This window comes from Pipistrellus kuhlii, unplaced genomic scaffold (assembly GCF_014108245.1).
Source record: "Pipistrellus kuhlii isolate mPipKuh1 unplaced genomic scaffold, mPipKuh1.p scaffold_m20_p_52, whole genome shotgun sequence".
Classification (NCBI taxonomy): domain Eukaryota; kingdom Metazoa; phylum Chordata; class Mammalia; order Chiroptera; family Vespertilionidae; genus Pipistrellus; species Pipistrellus kuhlii.
Genome location: NW_023425554.1, coordinates 773109 through 794199, shown reverse-complemented (window position 1 = coordinate 794199; position 21091 = coordinate 773109). Strand labels below are relative to the sequence as shown.

Below are 21091 nucleotides of genomic sequence, written 5' to 3'. Positions count from 1 at the left end.
TCTCTTTATTCCTCTTACACACTGAATAAACCACCTCTGGTCCACGGGGGCCCACATACTCATCCCAGAACCTGTGCATATGGATTTATTGTTCACAAAGTTGGAAGTGAGGGGAAGAGGGGTAGGCAGAAGGGGACCCTACTCTCCCCCTGGAACTCTGGGTCCCACTGGGCACCAGTACCGGGGAGTTCAGGGTACTCAGCGTTGTGAACCCTTTCCCCACTCTGTGGTCCCTGAAAGAGCCCCACACGTCTGCTCCAGACGTGTCCATGCACACTCATCCTCACACACACACCGACACACACACGGAGGCAATAAATATGTTCCGTACCAAAGTGCCCCAGCCTGACACTCCAGGCGGGGCCCCTCCAAAAGGGAGGTCTTCTAAGTGCTCAATTTCAAGGACGCTGAGGAAGAGTTGGGGAGGGGAAGGGCCAAACTCTACGATCTCAGTATGCTGGTTTGAGGCACTTGTGGGGTTTTCCCTGGGAGAGAGTGGGGAAACCTGTTTTTCTATAAGCCCAGGCTGCCCTATCCAGCTGGAGCCCAGGTAGGAGCTGCTCTTGACCCCACCCCAAACGCCTCCTCATAGTCCTTGGGCCCTCCCAAAGGGAGGGAGAAGCAGAGTGCAATGCTCAAAGCTAATACTGATTTGGTTGGCAGCAGCAAGAGGATTGACTGGGGGGTGTCTCACCATCCCAGGGTGATGCTCACATTAACTGGTGTTGTCCTGGCCAAGGGGAGGCAAGAGAGGCCAGCCCAGCAAGGGGGAGATGCTCTCGGTACTCAGAAAAGATGGCCACCACAGCTGGTCCCCAAATCTTCAGCCTTTGCAACCAGTACCCAAATAATTTAGCACTGGAAGAGAGACATGAAATCTCAGCATCTGCTGGCTGGTCGCTAGGCAACTCCCCAGCAATCAGGAGCTAGGCCTGAAAGACAGGTCTGGTCCCTTTCTATCTTACGGGCACTGGCTTAGCAACCAGGAGCCTGGCCCGTCCCTTAGTAACTGGGGTCCCGCCCCACCCTGCTCAGAGGCATACATTGATCTGCTTGGAAAGTTCTCTCTCTAAGTCCAGGATGAGGGCATCAAAGTCTTTGAGGTTCAGGTGCGGGTTGAAGGGCGCTTCGAAGTCATCCTCGAAGTCTGCAGCGCCCGCCGGCTCCCCTGCCTCCTCGTCTTCGCTGTCGCTGCCCGTCACGCGGTCGTAGTCGGGCCCGGAGAGGAAGTCCCGCCCACAGGGCAGAAAGTCCCTCCCGCAAACGCTCCAGTCGCCGGCGTAGCGGTTACTCGGGGGGCTCTCGGGGCCGCCCCGACCGCGGGGCCGAGTCACTACTTCCGGGGCCACCAGTGGCAAGTGCAGGGGCGGCTGCTGTTTGGGCCGCAAGTCCGGCGCGAGGTCCGTGGCCTCTGGGGACCTGCGGGGATCTGCGGAGGGAGAGGGAGGGCTTGGGATGACGTTACGTAGCAGCAGCAGCCAGGTCTCCTATTGGCTGTTTAGGTAACCAGCCAGATCGCGATCTCTCTTGATTGGCATGTTAAAAAAGCAGCGCCAAGCCTGGATTGGCTGGATCTGAGCTGGTTGCTGAGGCAACCAGGCAACCAGGTTTACTCTGATGAGGAGGCGTGGCTTACTTGAAGCACGAGAATCTGATTGGCTGCTAGAGAAAGCATTCCGGCAGCAGCATGGCTAGGATTGGCGGCGTGGGCTGGGGGCGGACTCACCTGGCCAGGCCTGCAGCAGGTAGTGCAGCACTTCGATGTGTCGCTTGAAGTCCACGGTGTTGGTGAGGCCCGGGCCAGAGCTGCGGCTGCGGGCCCTGCCGGGGTCCTGGCGCGCTGGCAGCAGCACGGGGCCGAAGCACACAGCCAGGTTCTGCGCGGTCATGCGGTTGTGGGTGTGGAAGGAAGAGACCAGGCGCAGGTGGTCCAGGAGGAGCGTCAGCGTGGCCTGAGGAAAGAGGGTTGGGAGGGCATGAGGGGCCTAAAGCGCTCGGAATGGGAAAACAGGTTCAAAGTCTCACAGCTGGGAGATGACAGAGCTAAGACTTAACCATCAGGTATTAGTATTATGATCCCATTTTGCTGGAGGGGAGACCAAAGGTCACAGCTTTGGAATGCCAAAGCTTGGACTTGAACCCATTTCTCTCTGTGTTAGGCTGGGTTGATATTAATCCCATTTTATAGATGAGGGTATTGAGGCACAGAGAGGGTTTGGACTTGTCCAGGATCCTGTAGCCAGGAACTCCCTTGTGCATTTTTTTATATAACCTGGCGGTACAACCGTGGGTAACTCACTCAACCGCTTTGGATCTCACTTTCCACTTTTATGAAATGGGGATACCAAAAGCTCCTACTTAATGATGCCACAAGCTCCTGGCCATTACTGGCTCAGGCACGGGTGAAACGTTCTACTAATGTCAGCCCACTCCTTGTCCTACCCCCTCCCACCCATGCCCAACTCACCCTCTCGACATCTGGCAGGCAGCTGAGGAGCCCACGGGTACCCTCAGCGCTGGGGGGAGCCCTGCTGGGGGGCCCTCGGGCCATGGCTTCCAGCACCACTTGATAGAGGGGCTGGGTGATGAGTGGTGTGGGCAACTCCCGAAGATAATCCTTGAGGATGCCTGTGGACACAGGGCCCACTCTGGTCAGGGCAACCCTGGCTTCTGGAGGGGTCAGCTGGGGCTGAGAGGAGGGAAGAGGAGGGGAACAGGTGCAGGAAGGTGAAAACAAGGTCATACAGAAGAGGTGAGGTCCCAGAAGGGCCACAGGGACTGCCATGAGGTAGGTGAGGGTTGAATGAGGAGCAGGCAGGGGAGGGGAAGAGGCATGCTGACCAGTGACGACATTGATATCGGGGTACAGGTCTTCAGAGAGGCAGACTGCTGCGCTGTCCCGCTCGAAGGCATCCCGAAGCTCTTTCTTCACAGCTGCTGAGCCGCACAGACGGTAGAGCCCCACTACCTAGGGGTGGGAGCAGAGACGGAGTGCCTGTTTGCTGGGGGTACAGATGGATCAGGGTGGGGTGGGGTCTGAGTTCTGGGCCAGGGTAGCAGTAGGCTGAGAAGTTGGGGGCTACCTGTAGCCTCATTGGCTGCCTTCCTGCTCCTCTGACACCTGTCCTGGGGCCCCTACCTGGCTGCCTGGCCAATCTGGATCTGTTAACCCTCTGCTTCTATCACTTGTCCTGGTACCCACATCCTTTGGCTCAGGAACCTCTGACTGCTTTTCAGTTCACTTGTCACCTCCTCTAGGATGTCTTCCCTGACTACCCAGCAGGTGAGGTCCTGCTCTAAGCTTTCCCAGCTTCTTCAGTCTTATCGCAGCCACAGAGTTGAGATATTTGTACGTTATTATTGGAGTCATGCCTTTTGAGCTCCAGAAGGGCTGGGATCCGGTGTCACTAATTGGGTGGATGACCCACAGGTTTAGGGCTGAGTGCCATAGGGGGACCTTCTGCCCTTGTCTAGGCTGGGGTTGGAGCTAGGAGTAACCCAGGCAGGGTCGGGAAGTCCTTGCCTCAGGATATAGGGCGTCCTGGGGAATGGATCTGGGGTCTGGGGGCTCACCCGCAGCCCTCGGCGCTCGATCTGCCCAACACACTTCTGAATGATGAGGGGCACCTGGCCCGGGGGCTGCTCCCGCTCCACCAGCAGCCGCAGGGGCAGCCCAAAGACGCGGGGCTCAGCTGCGTTGGGTGCTTCCCGCTGCTCCGACAGGGTCAGCTTGGCGTACAGCAGCCCCTGAGGCTCCAGGCGCACAGCCAGCTGCTGGGCCTGGCACCCTGAAGACACAAAGGGACGTGGGTGGGGTCTGCGCTCCTAGACTCCTGCGCCCTGGCCTCCTCCTCCAAGCCACACCCCCACCCTGGGCTTAGTGTCCTGGGCGCCCTGGGAGAAGTGCTGAATCCTGTACCTTGCCGATCCTCCCCCCCGCAGCCAGGCCTCCTACCTCGGAAAACCGTGGGCAGCAGCACGGTGCCCTGGGCACAGGGCCGGTGCCTCCGCACACACGGGTCCCACACCAGCACCAGGGCCCGCAGCAGCCGGGCGGCCTCGAGCTCCAGGTGGAAGGTGTGGTCCAGCCGCAGGAAGTCCGGCCCTCCGCGCAGCGGCCCGGTCCGGGCTCTGGCCACCCCGTCCACCTGGAGCAGGCAGCAGAGGTCTCTCGGGGTGGCCCCGGGCGCGGGCCGCAGCCCCCCCAGCCCGTACAGGTGCAGGCTGAGGCGGCCCCAGAGCGCGGCCGGGGGCGCCCGGGCCGACGGGCCCGCCTCATAGGGCTGGAAGGCGGTGGGCGACGGGGGCCCTGCTGGGCGCTCCGGGGAGTCGCCGTCACTGAGGTACCCGGCCCGCAGGCCCCGGGAGCCCCCGGCCACTGCTGCCCGCCCGGGGGCCCCCACACTGCTGTCCAGGTGGTAGCGGCTGATGACGGAGCCGGCGGGGGCGGCCCGCTCCCGCTCCCGCTCCCGGCCGGCCCGGGTGCTCCGCAGGCTCAGGCGGCGCCGCAGCTCCGGCAGCTTCTTCATCTTCATGGAGAGACGTCTGGCGGGTCCTGGGGACTTGGTGCGAGAGGCTTTGGCTACGGAGTTGGAAGGGAACAACAGAGTTCAGCAACCTGGGCTTGGCGTGGGACTCCCTGTGGTCATCTTGGGGAGCTAGGGTGGGGGTGGGGGTGGGTACCGCTGTGCTCACCTTGTGGGGCCACACCCTCTGGCTCAGCCAAGCCCGGCTGTGGCCCTGGGGTCTCGGGTGCCGGGGGCCTGGGGTCCTCCTCGGGGATGGGGTTGTACCAGATCTCGCCTGCAGGCTCCCCACTGCCAGATGCCCCAGGCCCCAGACTGGCCTCCTCTGGGGGCTTGGCCCCGCCCAGGACCCATCTTCGGCTGCTGGGCTCCAGGCTCTGCAGGTAGGCCCCCCGGGAGGGACTTCGAGATGCCTCAGGGCTGGGGGGCCCCTCCGCTCCAGCCTGGGACCCCTCGAGGGCCTGGGGCTCTGGCTCCGGAGGGCTGGGCTCCAGGCGCTGGGCTGGGTGGCCTGTTGGAGAGAAAGGGGGTCAGGCCTAGGGCCCCCCCCCCCCCCCCCCAAGAACAGCCCCGGCCCAGACTCTTCCCCCAGCAGGGGCTGGGATGTTTGTTTGGGATGGGATTGGCTGCCGGTTTAGAGTCCACCCTGTCTATGTCCCCGAGGTCCCTAATGTGCCTCTGCCTCTGGCCTCAGGGTCCTCTGGTGGGGCTCTGTGTTCCTGGCTGACTCTCCACCCTCTCGTGATCCCTGGCAGGGAGCCTCCCCCTGCCGCTCCTTTCTCACTGGGAGGCTTAGGAAAGTCACTTCCCATCTGGGAGCCCAGTGTGTGCGGTGACACGGGGGTCTGATGCTCTTTCCAGGGGCTTCAGGGAGCTGGGCTGGGCAGCACTTCCGAGGCCCCCACGTCGTGGTCGGGCACACGGCCTGCTTGCTCGGAGGACAGGAGCATGACCGCAGCACAGGGTTCTCCTTTCCCTCCTCACCCCCAAGTCTGTCTCCCAAATGCTGCCCCTCCGGGGAGGGCGCCCTCTCAGCCCAGACAGAACCCCGGTCAGTGCCTCGGCGCCTCCCTTAGCTCCCCTCTCCCCTCCGGCGTCCCGGGCTGTTTCCTGTGTGTGTTTGTGCGTGGGCACCAGTCCCATCTCTCTGCTCTGGGAATCTTTGGGAAGGGCTGGTGGGGAGGTCCGATCCCGGAGTCATCTGGTCTCCCTCCTTAACTCCTTCCTTCCTCGGACTTCCTGTCCCAGGCAGCTCCCATTTCTTTTAGGTCTCGTCTTGCTGCCTGCAGACTCCCTCCTCCCCGCACCTCCTTCTTCTACCCACAGGGCTCTCTCCCGGCGCTCTATTAGGAGCGCAGTCCAAAGAGCCGTTTCAGTCTCTTCACTGACCCTGGGCAAATGACCCAATGCCGCGGGCCTCAGTTTCCCCAGCAGTATCAAGGGGTCAGCTGCCTGGGGCTGCTGAAGGTGGATGCAGCTGCAGACGCTGCTCAATCATAGGTGGGAGGGGTGAGGGGCGCCTACTAGGATCGAGGCGCCAGGTCCCCCTCCTGCAGAAGTGCGCTCCCCATCTCCTACGTCGGGTCTGCAGGGCTCAGAGTGCCCCTAGTCCTGACTGGGCTCAGTGTCCCAGCTCCCAGCTCCTCAGCGCCTCCACTCTCCGGGCGCACCGCGTCGGCCCATTTCCTGTCAGGGGCGAGGCCCCCTCCCGGGCCTCCCAAGGAGCCCGCGGCGCTGGCATCCTGGGCCCGGCGCACATAACGGTCCCCTCCCTCTCCCCCCAGCCCGCTCCTCCCAGGACCCCTGCCCGCCCCGATCCCTCACCCCAGCCCGCAGCGCGCTCCGCCAGGCTCCCCTGTCCCCTCAGCAGCTTCTCCTTGGGCCCGGGACCCTCTCCAGGCCGGGCGGTGCTCGGCGCCCCTCCTTCGTCCCCTGTCCCGCTCACCGCGCTCCTTGGCATCCGACTTTTTCCGGGGAAGTTTCTCCCGGCCCCGCAGGCGGGAGAAGGTCTTTCTGAGCAGCGGCTCAGCCATGCTGGGGCCCCGGCCGGGCCGAGTGCGAGCCCTGGGTCCGGCCGCGCCGCCCCCCGCCCGCCCGCCCGCCCGCCCCACCCGGGCAGTCGCGCCCCGCCCGCCTCCCGCCCAGCGCCAGCAGGAAGCGCATTCCGGGAATGCTTTGCCCAAACTTTTTTTTTCCCCTTCCCGCGGCCCGAGCGAGCGATGCTGGGAGTTGTAGTCGCCCTGGCCGGGAGGGGCGAGAAGGAGGGCTCTGGGCTACCTCCTTGGGCTCCAACTCCAATATCTGTCGCGGCCCCAGTCCTCCCTCTTTCCCCCTCTCCCTTGGTGATCGCCAATTCTCTTGGTTTTATCTCCAAAACGCATCCTGCACGTGACCTTGCTACTCCCTCATATATTGTACTTCTCTAACCTGTTGCAAACTCTTCCTTAGTCTCCTGGATGCCATAGTGCCTCCCTCCTCCTCCTCCTCCTCCACCTAATTCTATCTCCTCCCCAATTCCAGTTCCTACTGCTGTTCAACAAACAATCCCCAAACTCAGTGGCATATGATGCTCACAGACCTGGTGGATCTGGAGTTGGGGCAGGGCAGAGCTGACACCGATTGCCTCTGCTCTTAGTTGGAAAGACGTTGAGGAGAATCATCTGGAGGCATGTTCACTCACAGGTCTTGCAACTGGTACCAGCTGTGGACTGGGTCACCTACCGGGGCCTCTCATCCCGGGAGGTACGCAGGCTTCTTACGCAGCCATCCAGGGCTCCAAAAGTGAACAAGGCCGTCGTGTATTACCTTTCCTGACCCACCCCCTCTCCAGTATCACACTGTGCCACTCTGGCACCAGATGCAAGGGGAAGGGACAGAGACGCCTCTCTCAGTGGGTGATGTGTCAAGGTGACCTTGTGCAAGAGGATGTGGGGTGAGAGAAATTAATGGGGTGGTTTTGGAAACTCCCCTCATCCCTACATTCCATTCTCCACACAGCACCCAGAGTGGACTTAAAAAACTGAAATCTGATCATGGAACTGTCTTCTTGTGATTGCTCACCCCACCTAGAATGAAATCCAGATCCCCATGGATAAAATCCAGTTCCGACAAAACTTCTGCCTTCATCTCCTTTGTTGCCCCCAGCACTCACCTCAGCCTCATCTCTGGGACTCCTTCCCAAACTGTCCCTGCCCCAGGCCCTTTGTACATGTATTTTCCTCTGCCTCAGAAACCTTGGTGGTTCTTTAAAAAAAAAAAAAAAAGTATTTTCATTGATTTCAGAGAGGAAGGGAGAGAGAGATAGAAACATCAATGATGAGAGAGAATAATTGACCAGCTGCCTCCTACACGCACCCCACTGGGGATCGAGCCCACAACCCGGGCATGTGCCATAACTGGGACTTGAACCATGACCTCCTAGTTCCTAGGTCGATGCTCAACTTCGGAGCCAAGCTGGCTGGGCAAAACCTTCGCTCTTCTGAAGCTGTATCTTTTGCATCTTTTAGTTTCGATGGCACTTCCTTGGGAGGCCTTCCCTGTCACGATTGCATCACTATTTCATTTCTTTGAATACTTGCTTCAGCTTAAGCTTAATAGCACCAGTAGTTCTAGTTTATCTACGTCCACCAGATGCTTGTCTGTCTATTTCACTGCTGAATGTTCAGGTAGGAGATCAGGTGCCAGGTGATGGAGTTTTGGACAAGATGGGTGGCTAGAAGGCCTGGACAGAGAAAGTGTGTTTGCTTCTGGTGTCTCAATGTAGATCTATGTGTTTATTCTACTTAGTGATCTTTGAGCTTCTTGGATGTGTAGATTCATATCTTTCATCAACGTTGGGAAGTTTTAGGCCATTATTTCTTCAACTATTCTTTCTGCCCCTTTCTCTTCTCTCTTTCTGGGACACCCATTATGTAGCTGTTGGTATGTTGGTAGTGTCTCACAGGTCTCTTAGCTCTGTGTATTTTTCTTGGATGTGTGTGTGTTTGGGAGGAGTCAGGCTGGAGAGGGATGGGGTGCACCTCATCAGATCCCTGCCCAGAAGTCTTTGAGGTAGTTGCTGATAGTGGGGAGAGTGGCTGGGGGTAAAGCAACACCTACTTATAAGTCCAATGCAGGTGGTATAGGACTAGGGTTCCTTTGGGGTACCCAAGAACCTCAGAGGAGCTGGAGGCCAGTGTGGGGGTGTGAGCAGCCCTTGGCCACACCCATATCACATCAAATAATTAAAAAGCAGCCATATCAATATTTATTATTTTTCTTGGTAAATCTTTTGGGAGGGTTTCTGTACTTTTTCTGTTGCATTTATTTGGCTATGTAGCTCATATTTCTCACATTTGTCTCTGGTTCTTCTCAGCAATAAGGAATTCTCGATAAGTGAGAACAAATGATCTATAAACTGTATAATGAAATCATTATAAATGCTAAACTTCACACTTTGTGATATTTGTATTATTATTCATCTGGATTTTGGTAGTTGCTATTTGGATTTTAGAGTCCGTGTGTGTGTGTGTGTGTGTGTGTGTGTGTGTGTGTGTTTTCTTTTCCCCAAATGTTCTCACTGGCTGTAGACCTGAGTGCTGTGCTTATGGTAACTGGTGGATAATTCAGCCCCCAATATATACGCAGAATTTGGGAAAGAAGAAATGCAGGTAGAGGGGGTGGCCAGGTTTGAGCAGAGCTCTACACCCCTGTGGCAGACAATGAGATTTGGTGGATAAGTAAGCCAGCTCCCTCACTCCTCACGTGGGATGACTGAGGTGTATGTCCACACTGACCCCCAGAAGTCCCAATGGGATTGAGCTCCAGCTGCCAACAGTGGAAACTTACATATCAATGTACTCTACCAACTTCATTCCCTTCCCATTTTCGCTTCTTCAGCTCCCTTCCACCATTTCCTGGATCACTTCCCATGTAAACTACTTGCACTTGAATCTTTATCTCTAGGTCTCCGTTTCCTCATCAGGTCAAGGAGAGAAGACTCAGAAGAAACCAACCTACTGATGCTTTGATGTTTGCAGACTCTCAGACTTCAAAAATGAGAAAATAAACTTCCATTGTTTAAGCCACCCAGTTGGTGTGTTTTGTTATGTTAAGAAAACACCACACACATTCCAAAATCCAAATAGCAACTACCAAAATCTAGGGACCTGATACAGTGGCCAACCCTTAATGAGAACCCTGGACACCAAGACTCAGGTAAGCTTCCCTGGTTGGCAGTGCATCACACACGTAGTTGCTGGGAAAATTAAGCACTGCCACACAACTCACAGGAAAGACAACTGAAGCTTGTACCTGGTCTCTCCTGCAAAGCATCCCATATACCTTTTATGATTTTAATCCATATGCTTTCCCGGTAATAAGCTCTGACTATAATAACTTTGCTGAGTTCTGTGAGTCCTTTTAGTGTGAAGGTCTTGGGGATTTCCCACTCTGCAGGTTCATAGAAATGGTAGTGGTTCCTAAATCCTACTATGTGTACACTTGGGAGTAAGAGCTCCCCCTCCAGGACCTTGGGTGCCGGTCTTACTGAGTCCTTCTTCATGCTTTGCCAGCAGCAGCTCTGTAGCCACTTCCACCAGCTGATCTACCTTTTGCTCCCCAGAGCCCCACAGGGGGCAGGATTTGAGCGTTCCAAGCTGCAGTGTGACTTTAGCCAAGTCACCCACCTGGGAGGCCATCAGTGTCACGATGGAGAGAGGAGAGTTCAGGTGACTGGTGGGTCACTCTAAGCTGGACTGGAATCCCCCTGCTCAAATCCAGCATGTGGCCTTGTGATAGTCAGTTGCCCTCTCTGAGCTGTAGTGTTTAAATCTCCAAAGTTACTTTGAATCACCCAACAAAATCCCATATGGAGAGAAAGAAGTATTATTGTATTCTGACAATGGCTAGCATCACTCTGATCCTTCAGATTTAGGTAAAATGGGCTCAATCCCCTTTCAACCCATCACTGAGATATTGGAGAATCTCTAGATGGTTATTTTCTCACAGTTACTGCTGAGTTAAATAGTTTTACTGTGAGTTTGCTGTTCCTGCTCCTTTCCTTAATGTCACCAAGGCGACAAACTTTGCTGAAGGTTGGGTAGTAGAGAAAGAATTTACATCACATACTGCAGCAATGTAACCGTGGCATCTCTGTTCCAATCCAGCCTACCTCATTCACCTCATCTGGCATCCTACAGTCTTTATCATGCTGCCTCCTATTCATTCTTTCATTCACTCAGCAAATATGTTTTGAGTGGACACTCTACTAAGTGTGAGGGTATGGAGCTGGGCAAGGTAAACAGAATATGGTCTCACCCCCCAGTTCTCAGTCAAGTGGGGGAAATAGACATTCATCAAAGACTCACACAAATGACCTGGCTGGCTTGGCTCAGTGGTTGAGCGTCAACCTATGAACCAGAGGCTATGGTTCGATTTCTGGTCAGGGCACATGCCTGGGTTTGAGGCTTGATCCCCATTGGGGGGTGTGCAGGAGGCAGCAGATCAATGATTCTCTCTCATCACTGATGTTGCGCTCTTTCTCTCTCTCTCTCTCTCTCTCTCTCTCTCTTCTTCTGTGAAATCAATAAAAATAAAGAATCACACAAATGAATATAAAATCACTGATGTGGTGAGGAGAATGAGAGGATAGTGAGTATATCAGGGCACACGATTACCTGGGGCAGGGAGAGGGAGAGGAGAGACTTCCTTGAGGAAGTGGGGTTTGCATGGTGTTAACTTGGGGAGGATGTGAGGAAGTAGGGGCAGTATATGCAAAGGGCCTGTGGCAACTGCAGAAGATCTATTTCTGCAGTATTTTTTACTTTCTTAAAAAAAACTTACTTGGCTCAGTGGATAGAGCGTCGGCCTGTGGACTCAAGGGTCCCGGGTTCGATTCCGGTCAAGGGCATGTACATTGGTTGCGGGCACGTCCCCGGTAGGGCGTGTGCAGGAGGCAGCTGGTCAGTGTTTCTCTGTCATCAGTATTTCTAGCTTTCTATCCCTCTCCCTTCCTCTCTGTAAAAAAAAAAAAAAATCAATAAAATATATTAAAAAAAACTTTACATGTCATATTTTATCACTACATTTTGGGGGAGAAGAGCACATAGAAGGTAGATATTATTTGTGAATCTTTCTGAATCCTTTAGATGACTTCAATACATTTTTTCCCCCCAATGGGACAGTAAAAAAAAAAAAAAAAAAAAAAAAAAAAAAAAAAAAAAAAGAACAACATTTCATTACATATAAAATAATATGATATTCAAGATTCAGTGTCTGTAAGGTTTCATGATGCTCAGCCATGCCCATTCCTTGACGTATTTTCTATGGTGGCTACCACTCCAAGCAGCAGAACTGAGTCATTGTGACAGAAACTGTCTGACCCATGAAGCTGATGATATTTATTCTCTGGCCCTTGACAGAAAAAATTTTCTGACTTCGGCTCACTAGCGGGTTGGTTCTATAGCACAGACCCTCTGCATGGCCCTGCTTAACTCTATCCCGGTCGCCTCTACCCCGTGGACCAATTGGTGGTGAGGGCTGACCCCTGCCACCCTCCACAGCCCCCCTGCACACTCAGTCCCTTCTCACTGTGGGTTGTTTCCTCTGAACAAGTTGAGGCTTCATCCCACCATGGGAACTTTGCACATGTGTTCCCTCTCAAGGGCGGATTACACTGGTGGAGCTGGGCCAGTTCATAGCTGGGATGTTTCTGAAAAGAGCTTTAGATCCATCTGGTAAAACGATACTATCGCCACCTGGTGGCCAGTGCCTCAAACTGTAGCTGCAATTCTTTAAAAAAAAAAAAAAAAGGTATTGTTACTGATTTCAGAGAGGAAAGGAGAGAGAGAGATAGAAACATAAATGATGAGAGAGAATCATTGAATGGCTACCTCCTGCATTGGTGATTGAGTCCACAACCCGGGCATAGACTCTGACTGGAAATCAAACCATGACCTCCTGGTTTGTAGGTCAACGCTCAACCACTGAGCCATGCCTGCCGGGCCAAATTCTCCCTTCTTATAAGGATGCCAGGTCATACTGGATCAGAATCCATGATAAAATCCTGAGGTCCTGGAGCTTAGACTTTGACATAGTTTTTTTTGAGGACACACCCTAACACTCCGACATTCCAGGCCACCCATCTGCTTGTTGCTGATCATGCCTGTAGAATTATACTGGGTTTAGAGTCAGTTATAGGACATCTTAGGAAACACATGGATTCTGGAGCTCACCCATGGGCTGTGTCCTCAAACTGTGGCCTGTGGACTCCTCACATCAGCCGCCTGGAGAGTTTATGGAGAAGGCAGATTCTTTTGTAAAAAAAAAAACATTTTTATTGATTTCAGAGAGGAAGGAAGAGTGAGAGTGAGATAGAAACATCAATGATGAGAGAAAATCATTGTTTGGCTGCCTCCAGTGTGCTCCCTATTGGGGACCGAGCCCAGGCATGTGCCCTTGATTGGAATTGAACCTGGGACCCTTTAGTCCATAGACTGGTGCTCTATCTACTGAGCAAAGCCAGCTAGGGCAAGAAGGCAAATTCTAAAGTCCAGTGTCAGCCCATGAACCACAATCTCCTTAGCCCATGTCATGGTCTCCTGGGATCCAGTGTGGGGCTGGGAAGGCATGCATTGAAGGCCTGTTGGTGAAGACAATCCCTACCCAAAGTCATGGCCATAAAGTGGCTGCTGAAACCAATTATAAGAGAGATAACCTAATCAGATACTATCGAAGTCCTTCCCCAAGTCACTAAGGAAGCAAGGCTAAGTAGCTGGCTTTATCAATATTAAAATGAGAGCAGCCAATCTTTTGTTTGGCTGATATTATCCACATAGCAATCCTATAAGGCTGATGCCCCAGAGAGGGCTAACTGAAAGTCTTCCCTGATACTGTGACCTTCACAGGAAAGATAAATCCGGGGAAATGCTTGCCTCTCCCTTTGGGTTCCTGTGGCTCTTCACTCATCTCTTTGTGATGCATCCGTCATATTGTAATGATTTATTTATATGTCTTTATCCCCCACTAGATCTGAACACCTTGAATCAGGGATAGCGTGCATCTCATTCTCCCCAGGACCTGGCTGTGGTCCTGGAACACAGTAGGTGCTCAATACCTGTTCTGCCCTAGGACTGAGAGGAGGGGGTCCTGCTGAGGAGCTTCCGCAGGGCTGCCTTTATGTCCTTGTTCCTTAGGCTGTAGATGAATGGGTTCAGCATGGGGATGACCACCCCGCACATCAGGGCAGCTGCCTTGTCCTTCTGGGAGGAGGTGAGAGAGGCGGGTTGCAGGTACACAGCGAAGATGGTGCCATAGAACAGTGACACCACGGTGAGGTGGGAGCCGCAAGTGGAGAAAGCTTTCCACTTGCCCCGAGCAGAAGGGATCCTGACGACTGCCTGAAAGATGCAGGCGTAAGAGAGGAGAATGCACGAGAATGGGCTGATGCCCATGAGAATGCCAAAAGCAAAGATCACCAGCTCATTGGTGTGGGTGTCAGAGCAGGAGAGCTTCAGCAGGGGCATGAGGTCACAGAAGAAGTGGGGGATTTCAGAGCCTGCGCAGAAGGTCAGCTGAGCCATGAGGCAGGTGTGCACGAGGGACTGGAGGTTGGAGACCAGCCACGGCCCACCGACCAGCAGCCCGCAGACACGGGGGCTCATGATGACCAAGTAGCGCAGAGGGTAGACGATGGCCACAAACCGGTCAATGGCCATCATGGCCAGGAGGAAGCTGTCCATGTTCCCGAACAGGTGGAAGGCATACATCTGGACCAGGCAGCCGGCAAAAGGGATGGCTTGGCTCTGGGACCAGAGATTTGCCAGCATCTTGGGGACAGTGGTAGACAAGAAGAAGACATCAACAAGGGACAGGTTGGAGAGGAAGAAGTACATGGGCGTGTGGAGGTGGGAGTCTGAGACGATGGCGAGGATGATGAGCAGGTTCCCAAAGACGGTGATCAGGTAGATGGAGAGGAACAGCCCAAAGAGGAGGACATGATACTCTGGCTTTTCTGAGAGTCCCAGGAGGAGGAATTCTGAGACTAGTGTTTGATTTCCTGATTCCATGAGCAGTCTTTGTCTACTGGGGAAAAAAAAAAAAGTGGTGGGTGGGTGGGAAAGAGAAGGAACATAAAGCTGGAAATCAGAGATGCAGACCTCATCCTGGTTCTCCACTGAGATCTATAGGATTCCATGACAATTGATGGAATCCTTACAGCAAATCTCTTTGATTTGCTACCTTCAGATGCCCCTCAGAATGCCAAAAGCAATCCATGCCTGAGGTAGTCTGCATCTCAAAAACCTGAGTCGTTTAAAGACAACTTGCATAGTTTTCATAAACGTCTGTGTCTCTGCAGGAGAGCAAAGATTTGTAAAAACAAAACAAAGTGGGACCAAACCCAAATGAGCACAGTTTTATTTATTTATTTTTTAGATTTTAAAAAACGTTTATTGATTTTAGAGAGAGAGAGAGAGGAAGGGAGAAGGATAGAGAAATAGAAACATGGATGAGAGAGAAATATCCATCAGCTGCCTCCTGCACACCCCCTACTGGGGACTGAGCTTGCAACCCAATCATGTGCCCTGACCAGGAATCGAACCATGACCTCCTGTTTTGCAGGTTGATGCTCACAACCCGGGCATGTGCCCCTGATCAGAATAGAACCCGGGACCCTTCAGTCCACAGGCTGATGCTCTATCCACTGAGCCACCCTGGCTGGGCTAACCAGAATTTTTATAGAAAAAATTGACATATGAGTTTTAAGACTAATGGCTTTAAATATATGTTTTGGAAATATATTTGCCTCCAGCAGTAGCTTTGCAAGACAAGAAATTCCACATTTTCTCATGTTCTACACAGACTGTCACTATCAACTGAAACAGCTTTGCACACTCAGTAAAACAGCTGTTAAAAAAGGTTTTTTAAGCCCTAGCTGGTTTGGCTCAGTGGATAGAGCATTGGCCTGTGGACTGAAGGGTCCTGGTTCAATTCTGGTCAGGGGCACATGCCCGGGTTTCGGGCTCGGACCTCAGTAGAGGGCGTGCAGGAGGCAGCTGATCGATGATTCTCTGATTTTGTCAGGTGATACTAAGGTTTCTGTGGGCTGCCTATACCACATGAGCAGTCCTCGGCGGGTGACATGAAGTCCTGGGTTGCACTAGGGCAGTGGCTCTCAAACTGGAGCATGCATCAGGGTCACCTAGAGGGCTGGCGACGACAGGTGGCTGGACCGATGCCTCGGAGTACCTGGGGAGGTGCTTGAGAACAGCACTTCTAGGAAGTTCCCAGGGGTGGCTGATGCTGGCACGGGGACCACTCTTGGAGAACCCCGCATTGGGGAAAGCAGGTTTGCAAGTGTCTCTCCCGTTTGTGCAGGTGGCCGCCAACCACAGGCACTAAATGCCTCCCCCTTGCCCCCAGGACCTTCTACAGAGGCCTGCCCTCTTGTCTTTGTCCACTCAGCAGGTATAGTACTGACCTCAGTCATCTCTCTGTTCTTCTCTGGCCATCCAGGAAGGAGAAGGAGTCCTCTCCCCCAACCCCATCCAGTTCACTCCCTTTCTCCATCACTCACTGACTTACTAGGATGGTGTCACCAAGGAGACGGTCTCGCAGACCTCCTTCGGCACTGGCTACCGGAGGATCCTGAGGTCAGCACTAAGCCCTCCAAAAGGACAGGGGCGACCACTCCGCTGTGACGGCCGGGGCCAAGCTGATGTCTGTGAGGGAAAAGCATGTGTCTCACTCCCCAGCCTGGGGCAGGTGAGCAGGGGACACAGCGAGATATTTACTGTGTGGGGTCTCTTGGGGTTCTCCAATCCCATGGCTCCTTGTTAAGAAGGAAGATGCTAATTATTTTGTTTCTACTCAAGTCACAAGGGGTTCACTCTCATGAAGACACCCTCCTAGTGTTCCCTCCTAGCTCAGACGGAGACCATGGCAGGTCCCAGGCAGGGTGGTCTGGAGGTCCAGGTGCAGTCAGATGTCTGCATTCCAGATTTCTTTCATCCGTTCCATCATAATGGAAAATCCACGAGGGAAGGGAATTTATACTGTTGGGTTCACCAATGAGGTCTGGAAAGTGATAAGCAATCAATAAATGTATGCCGAGTGAATGCATTTATCAAGCGTTTCTTGGTCACCCGCCATAGGTCAGGTGCTGTGTTTGGCCCTGAAGGTTTTTTTTGTTTTGTTTGTTTTTTCTTTAATATATTTTATTGATTTTTCCCCCCTCCCTCCCTCACACATACCCTCCCTCCCCAGAGTTTAATGTCCATTGGTTGTACTTATATGCATGTATACAAGTCCTTCGGTTGATCTATTATCTCCCGCAGATCTCCCTCCCCTCCCGCAGCACAATCTACAATAGCCAGAATTTGGAAACAGCCTAGGTGCCCGTCAGCAGATGATTGGATAAAAAAACTGTGGTACATCTACACAATGGAATACTATGCTGCCATAAAAAAAGAAGGAATTCTCATCACTTGCAGCAACCTGGATGGAATTGGAGAATATCATGCTGAGTGAAATAAACCAATCAATGAAAGAGAAACACCACATGACCTCACTCATTTATGGATAATAAAGAACATTATAAACTGATGAACCAAAAGATAGATATAGAGACAGTAAAGCAACAAGCAGACTGGCCCTGAGGTTTTGAACCACGTTCTTGTTAAAATTGCCGTCCTGTCAGTGACACAAAAGGGCTCAGACTATATTAACCTAATGTAGCTCCTAATTTATTTTTATTATTTATTTTTAAATATATTTTATTGTTTTTTTACAGAGAGGAAGAGAGAGGGATAGAGAGTTAGAAACATCAATGAGAGAGAATCATCCATTAGCTGCCTCTTGCACCACGCCTACTGGGGATGTGCCCGCAACCAAGGTACATGCCCTTGACCGGAATTGAACCCGGGACCTTTCAGTCTACAGGCTGATGCTCTATCCACTGAGCCAAACCAATTTCGGCCCGCCAGTTTTGATGGGCTTTGTTCTTTGCTGTTAGGGTGCCCACATCATGACTTTCATTTCTGTTTCCCCAGGAAGCCTCTGTATTTTCTAGAATCCACCTTTTCCTCCATTCACTCCCCTCACAAGTCTTTGTTGTTGTTTTTTTAAATTGAATTTATTGGGGTGACATTGGTTTGCAAAACTATACATGTTTCAAGTGTATAACTCAAACATCATGTGCCCATCACCCCAAGCAAAGTCTCTTTCTGTCCCCCTTTCCCCACTGCCACCTACACCCATTCCCTTTCCCTCTGGCTATTACCACACTGTGCCTGTGTCTGTGTGTTCTGTGTATATGTCGTTTGCTTAATGCCTTCACCTTCTTTGATTCAGTCTATACCCCTCTGACAGCTGTCAGCCTGTTCCATGCATCCATGTCTCTGTTTCTATTTTGTTTGTTCATTTTGTTCATTAAATTTCACATATAAGTGAGATCAGATGGTATTTGTCTTCCTCTGACTGGCTTATTTCACTTAACATAATAAATCCAGGTCCATCCATGCTATCACAAAAGGTTAAAATTTTCTTCTTTTTTACTTTTTGATGTCTGAGAAATTTCACTTTTAAAAATGTGTTATGTTGACTTTGGTTAAGCAAGGATTCATTCTATGAAATAATGAAATAATGAAATGTCATCTCCCTACTTAGGTGGCCCTAACTCTCTAGTTCTTAGCAACACTTTGCCCATTTCCCTTTCTACTTATTGATCTTTTTCTTTTTAATTTCTAAGAGCTCTTTATATATTGAATTAGCCTCAATTGGTTAATTGTTAAACAATGGTTAATTATTTCTTATGTAACCTTCCAGAGTCTCTCTCTCTACACACACACACACACACACACACACACACACACACACTTATTCTTCACTCCCTTTTGGACATAAAAGTAGCATACCATAATACTGTCTTACACCTTAATTTAGCTTGGTGATATTTTAATATCCTTAATATTTAAAAAATATATATTTTATTGATTTTTTACAGAGAGGAAGAGAGAGGGACAGAGAGTTAGAAACATCGATGAGAGTGAATCATCTATCAGCTGCCTCTTGCACATTCCCCATCGGGGATGTGCCCGCAACCAAGGTACATGCCCTTGACCGGAATCGAACCCTGGACCTTTCAGTCCCCAGACTAACGCTCTATCCACTGAGCCAAACCGGTCTCAGCAATATCCTTAATATTTTTAAAGCTCCTTATTTTTCATTGAACAAATTATACCATAATCCATATAATTAATTTTCTATTGATAGTGCCATAATTTGTGCAACTGATTTTCTATTGATGAATGTTTCCAGTCTTTGCTAATGCTAAAATGAATACTTTATACACATATTATTTCACACTATAGCTTTGCCACTTTCAAAATGTTATATTAATGGAATCATACAGTATGTAGGTTTTTAACAATACTTGTCTTTTTTCTTCCACTCAGCATAATATTCTAGAGACCCATTTGAGTAATGTTGTGTATATCAATAGTTCCTTCCTTTTTATGACTGAGTAGTATCCATGGTGTGAATAAACCATAATGTGTTTACCCAGCCATTCATTGAAGGTTGTTTTCAGTTTTGGCTATCCTATATAATAAAAGCCTAATATGCAAATTGACCAAATGGCTGAACGACCAGTCGTTATGATGTGCACTGACCATCAGGGAGAAGATGCTCAATGCAGGAGCTGCCCCTAGCCTGCAGGCCCCAGGCCAGCCAAGGTGGGTGCCAGTGGGGGTACCCTGCCTCGATTGCCCTGCTGGCTGCCCACCAGATTGGCTCTGATCACTGGCCAGGCCTAGGGACTATACCTCATGCATGAATTTCATGCACTGGACCTCTAATTGAAAATAAAGCTGCTATGGACATTCATGTGTAGTTTTTTTTTTTTGTTTTTGTTTTAAATTTTCCTACCTTTAGGAATATGAATTCTGGGTTATATATAAAGGATATGTTTAACTTCATAAGGAACTATTTATATAATAGAATATACAAAAATTCTTACATGTTTATAAGAAACTATATAAAACTACGTTCTCTCTCTCTCTCTCTCTCTCTCTCTCTCTCGCTCTCTCTCTCTCTCTCTCTTCAGCACTACAAAGCTCATTTATGTCTCCCATATTCTTACTCTATCTCTTCTCCCTAACAATAATCACTTTCCTGGTTTCTAACACTATATATGAATTATGCCTTTTCCTGGACTTTATTTAAACTCAGTCATAGCTGAAACTGGTTTGGCTCAATGGATAGAGCATCAGCCTGAGAACTGAAAAGTCCCAGGTTCAATTCTGGTCAAGGGCATGTACCTTGGTTGCGGGCACATTCCGTGCAGGAGGCAGCTGATCAATGTTTCTCTCTCATCGATGTTTCTAACTCTATCCCTCTCCCTTCCTCTCTGTAAAAAAAAATCAATAAAATATATAAACCCAGTCATATAGTATGTGTACTTTTTTCCTGGTGCTTTTGACCTACAATTATACTTGTGAGATTCATTCCAGTTGTATTTAGCAGTATTTTATCTCTTTTTATTGGTTTACAGTACAATTTGGTTAAGGTATTTTGAGTTGAGTTTTTTTCTTCTTGGAATAAAGAATCATGAAAATTGCCGAAACCGGTTTGGCTCAATGGATAGAGCGTCAGCTTGGGGACTGAAAGGTCCCAGGTTCGATTCCGGTCAAGGGCATATACTTTGGTTGCAGGCATATCCCCAGTAGGGGGTGTGCAAGAGGCAGCTGATCGATGACTCTCTCTCATCGATGTTTCTAACTCTCTATCTCTCTCCCTTCCTTTCTGTACAAAATCAATAAAATATATATTAAAAAAAAATCATGAAAATTGATATCCAGTATTTAGGTGAGCATCATAAATAAACTATTCCAAAGACCTAAGAAACAACATCACAGGTGCTCAATAAACATTCTCCAAGAGAGTCTGGCTCAGAGTCAGGTGACAGAGTCTGAATTAAAAAAAAAAAAATTTATTGATTTTTCACAGAGAGGAAGAGAGAGGGATAGAGAGCTAGAAACGTCGATGAGAGAGAATCATTGATCAGCTGCCTCCCGCACACCCCCTACCGGGGACGTGCTCGCAAACCAAGGTACATGCCCTTGACCGGAATCGAACCCGGGACCTTCCAGTCCGCAGGCCGACACTCTATCCACTGAGCCAAACCAGCTTCGGCCAGAGTCTGAATTCTGCCCAGTTCCTTGGACCTCTTTAGTACTGCACATGTTCCTCTGTACATGGCTGTAATCTCTGGGAACATTGTGGAGTAAAAGAGTACAGGTCAGGGGTCTGCAACCTTTAAGACATAAAGAGCCACTTGGACCTGTTTTCGAAGGAAAAAAAAACCTGGGAGCTGCAAAACCATTGCGACATTTAAAACAAATATAACGCTGCATATATTGTTTCTTACCTTAATGCTGTATACCGGATCGTGCAGTTAGCTGTCAATCTGAAGAAAAAAAGGACTTTTTCACTTAACAATGTAAAATATATTTTTGCAAATTAATAGCTAATTAAAATATTTAATTTACCTGGTTAATGGGATTTTTGCTCCTGAACCTCAGTGCACA

At 50.8% G+C, this 21091-nt stretch overlaps 2 protein-coding genes across 4 annotated transcripts; both read right to left on the bottom strand.

The window, feature by feature from the left end:
* Positions 1-67: 67 nt before the first annotated feature.
* SYDE1 (synapse defective Rho GTPase homolog 1) lies at positions 68-6636 on the bottom strand. Of its 3 annotated transcripts, XM_045573549.1 has the most exons (8): positions 6472-6635; positions 4693-5037; positions 3956-4603; positions 3574-3788; positions 2842-2968; positions 2468-2628; positions 1727-1952; positions 68-1429 (listed from the first exon to the last, which is right to left on the bottom strand). In XM_045573549.1, the coding sequence occupies exons 1-8, from the start codon at positions 6557-6559 to the stop codon at positions 1032-1034; spliced, it is 2208 nt and encodes a 735-aa protein (XP_045429505.1). In that variant the 5' UTR covers positions 6560-6635; the 3' UTR covers positions 68-1031. The 3 variants fall into 3 exon arrangements, with proteins under 3 accessions (XP_045429505.1, XP_036271828.1, XP_045429504.1); XM_036415935.2 differs by having other exon boundaries at positions 2468-2968; positions 6472-6636; XM_045573548.1 differs by having other exon boundaries at positions 2468-2968; positions 3956-4582; positions 4696-5037; positions 6472-6636.
* A 6798-nt stretch (positions 6637-13434) lies between these two features.
* Positions 13435-14593, bottom strand: LOC118706560 (olfactory receptor 1I1). Its single transcript, XM_036415984.2, has one exon. The coding sequence runs from the start codon at positions 14570-14572 to the stop codon at positions 13631-13633; it is 942 nt and encodes a 313-aa protein (XP_036271877.1). The 5' UTR covers positions 14573-14593; the 3' UTR covers positions 13435-13630.
* Positions 14594-21091: the final 6498 nt, after the last annotated feature.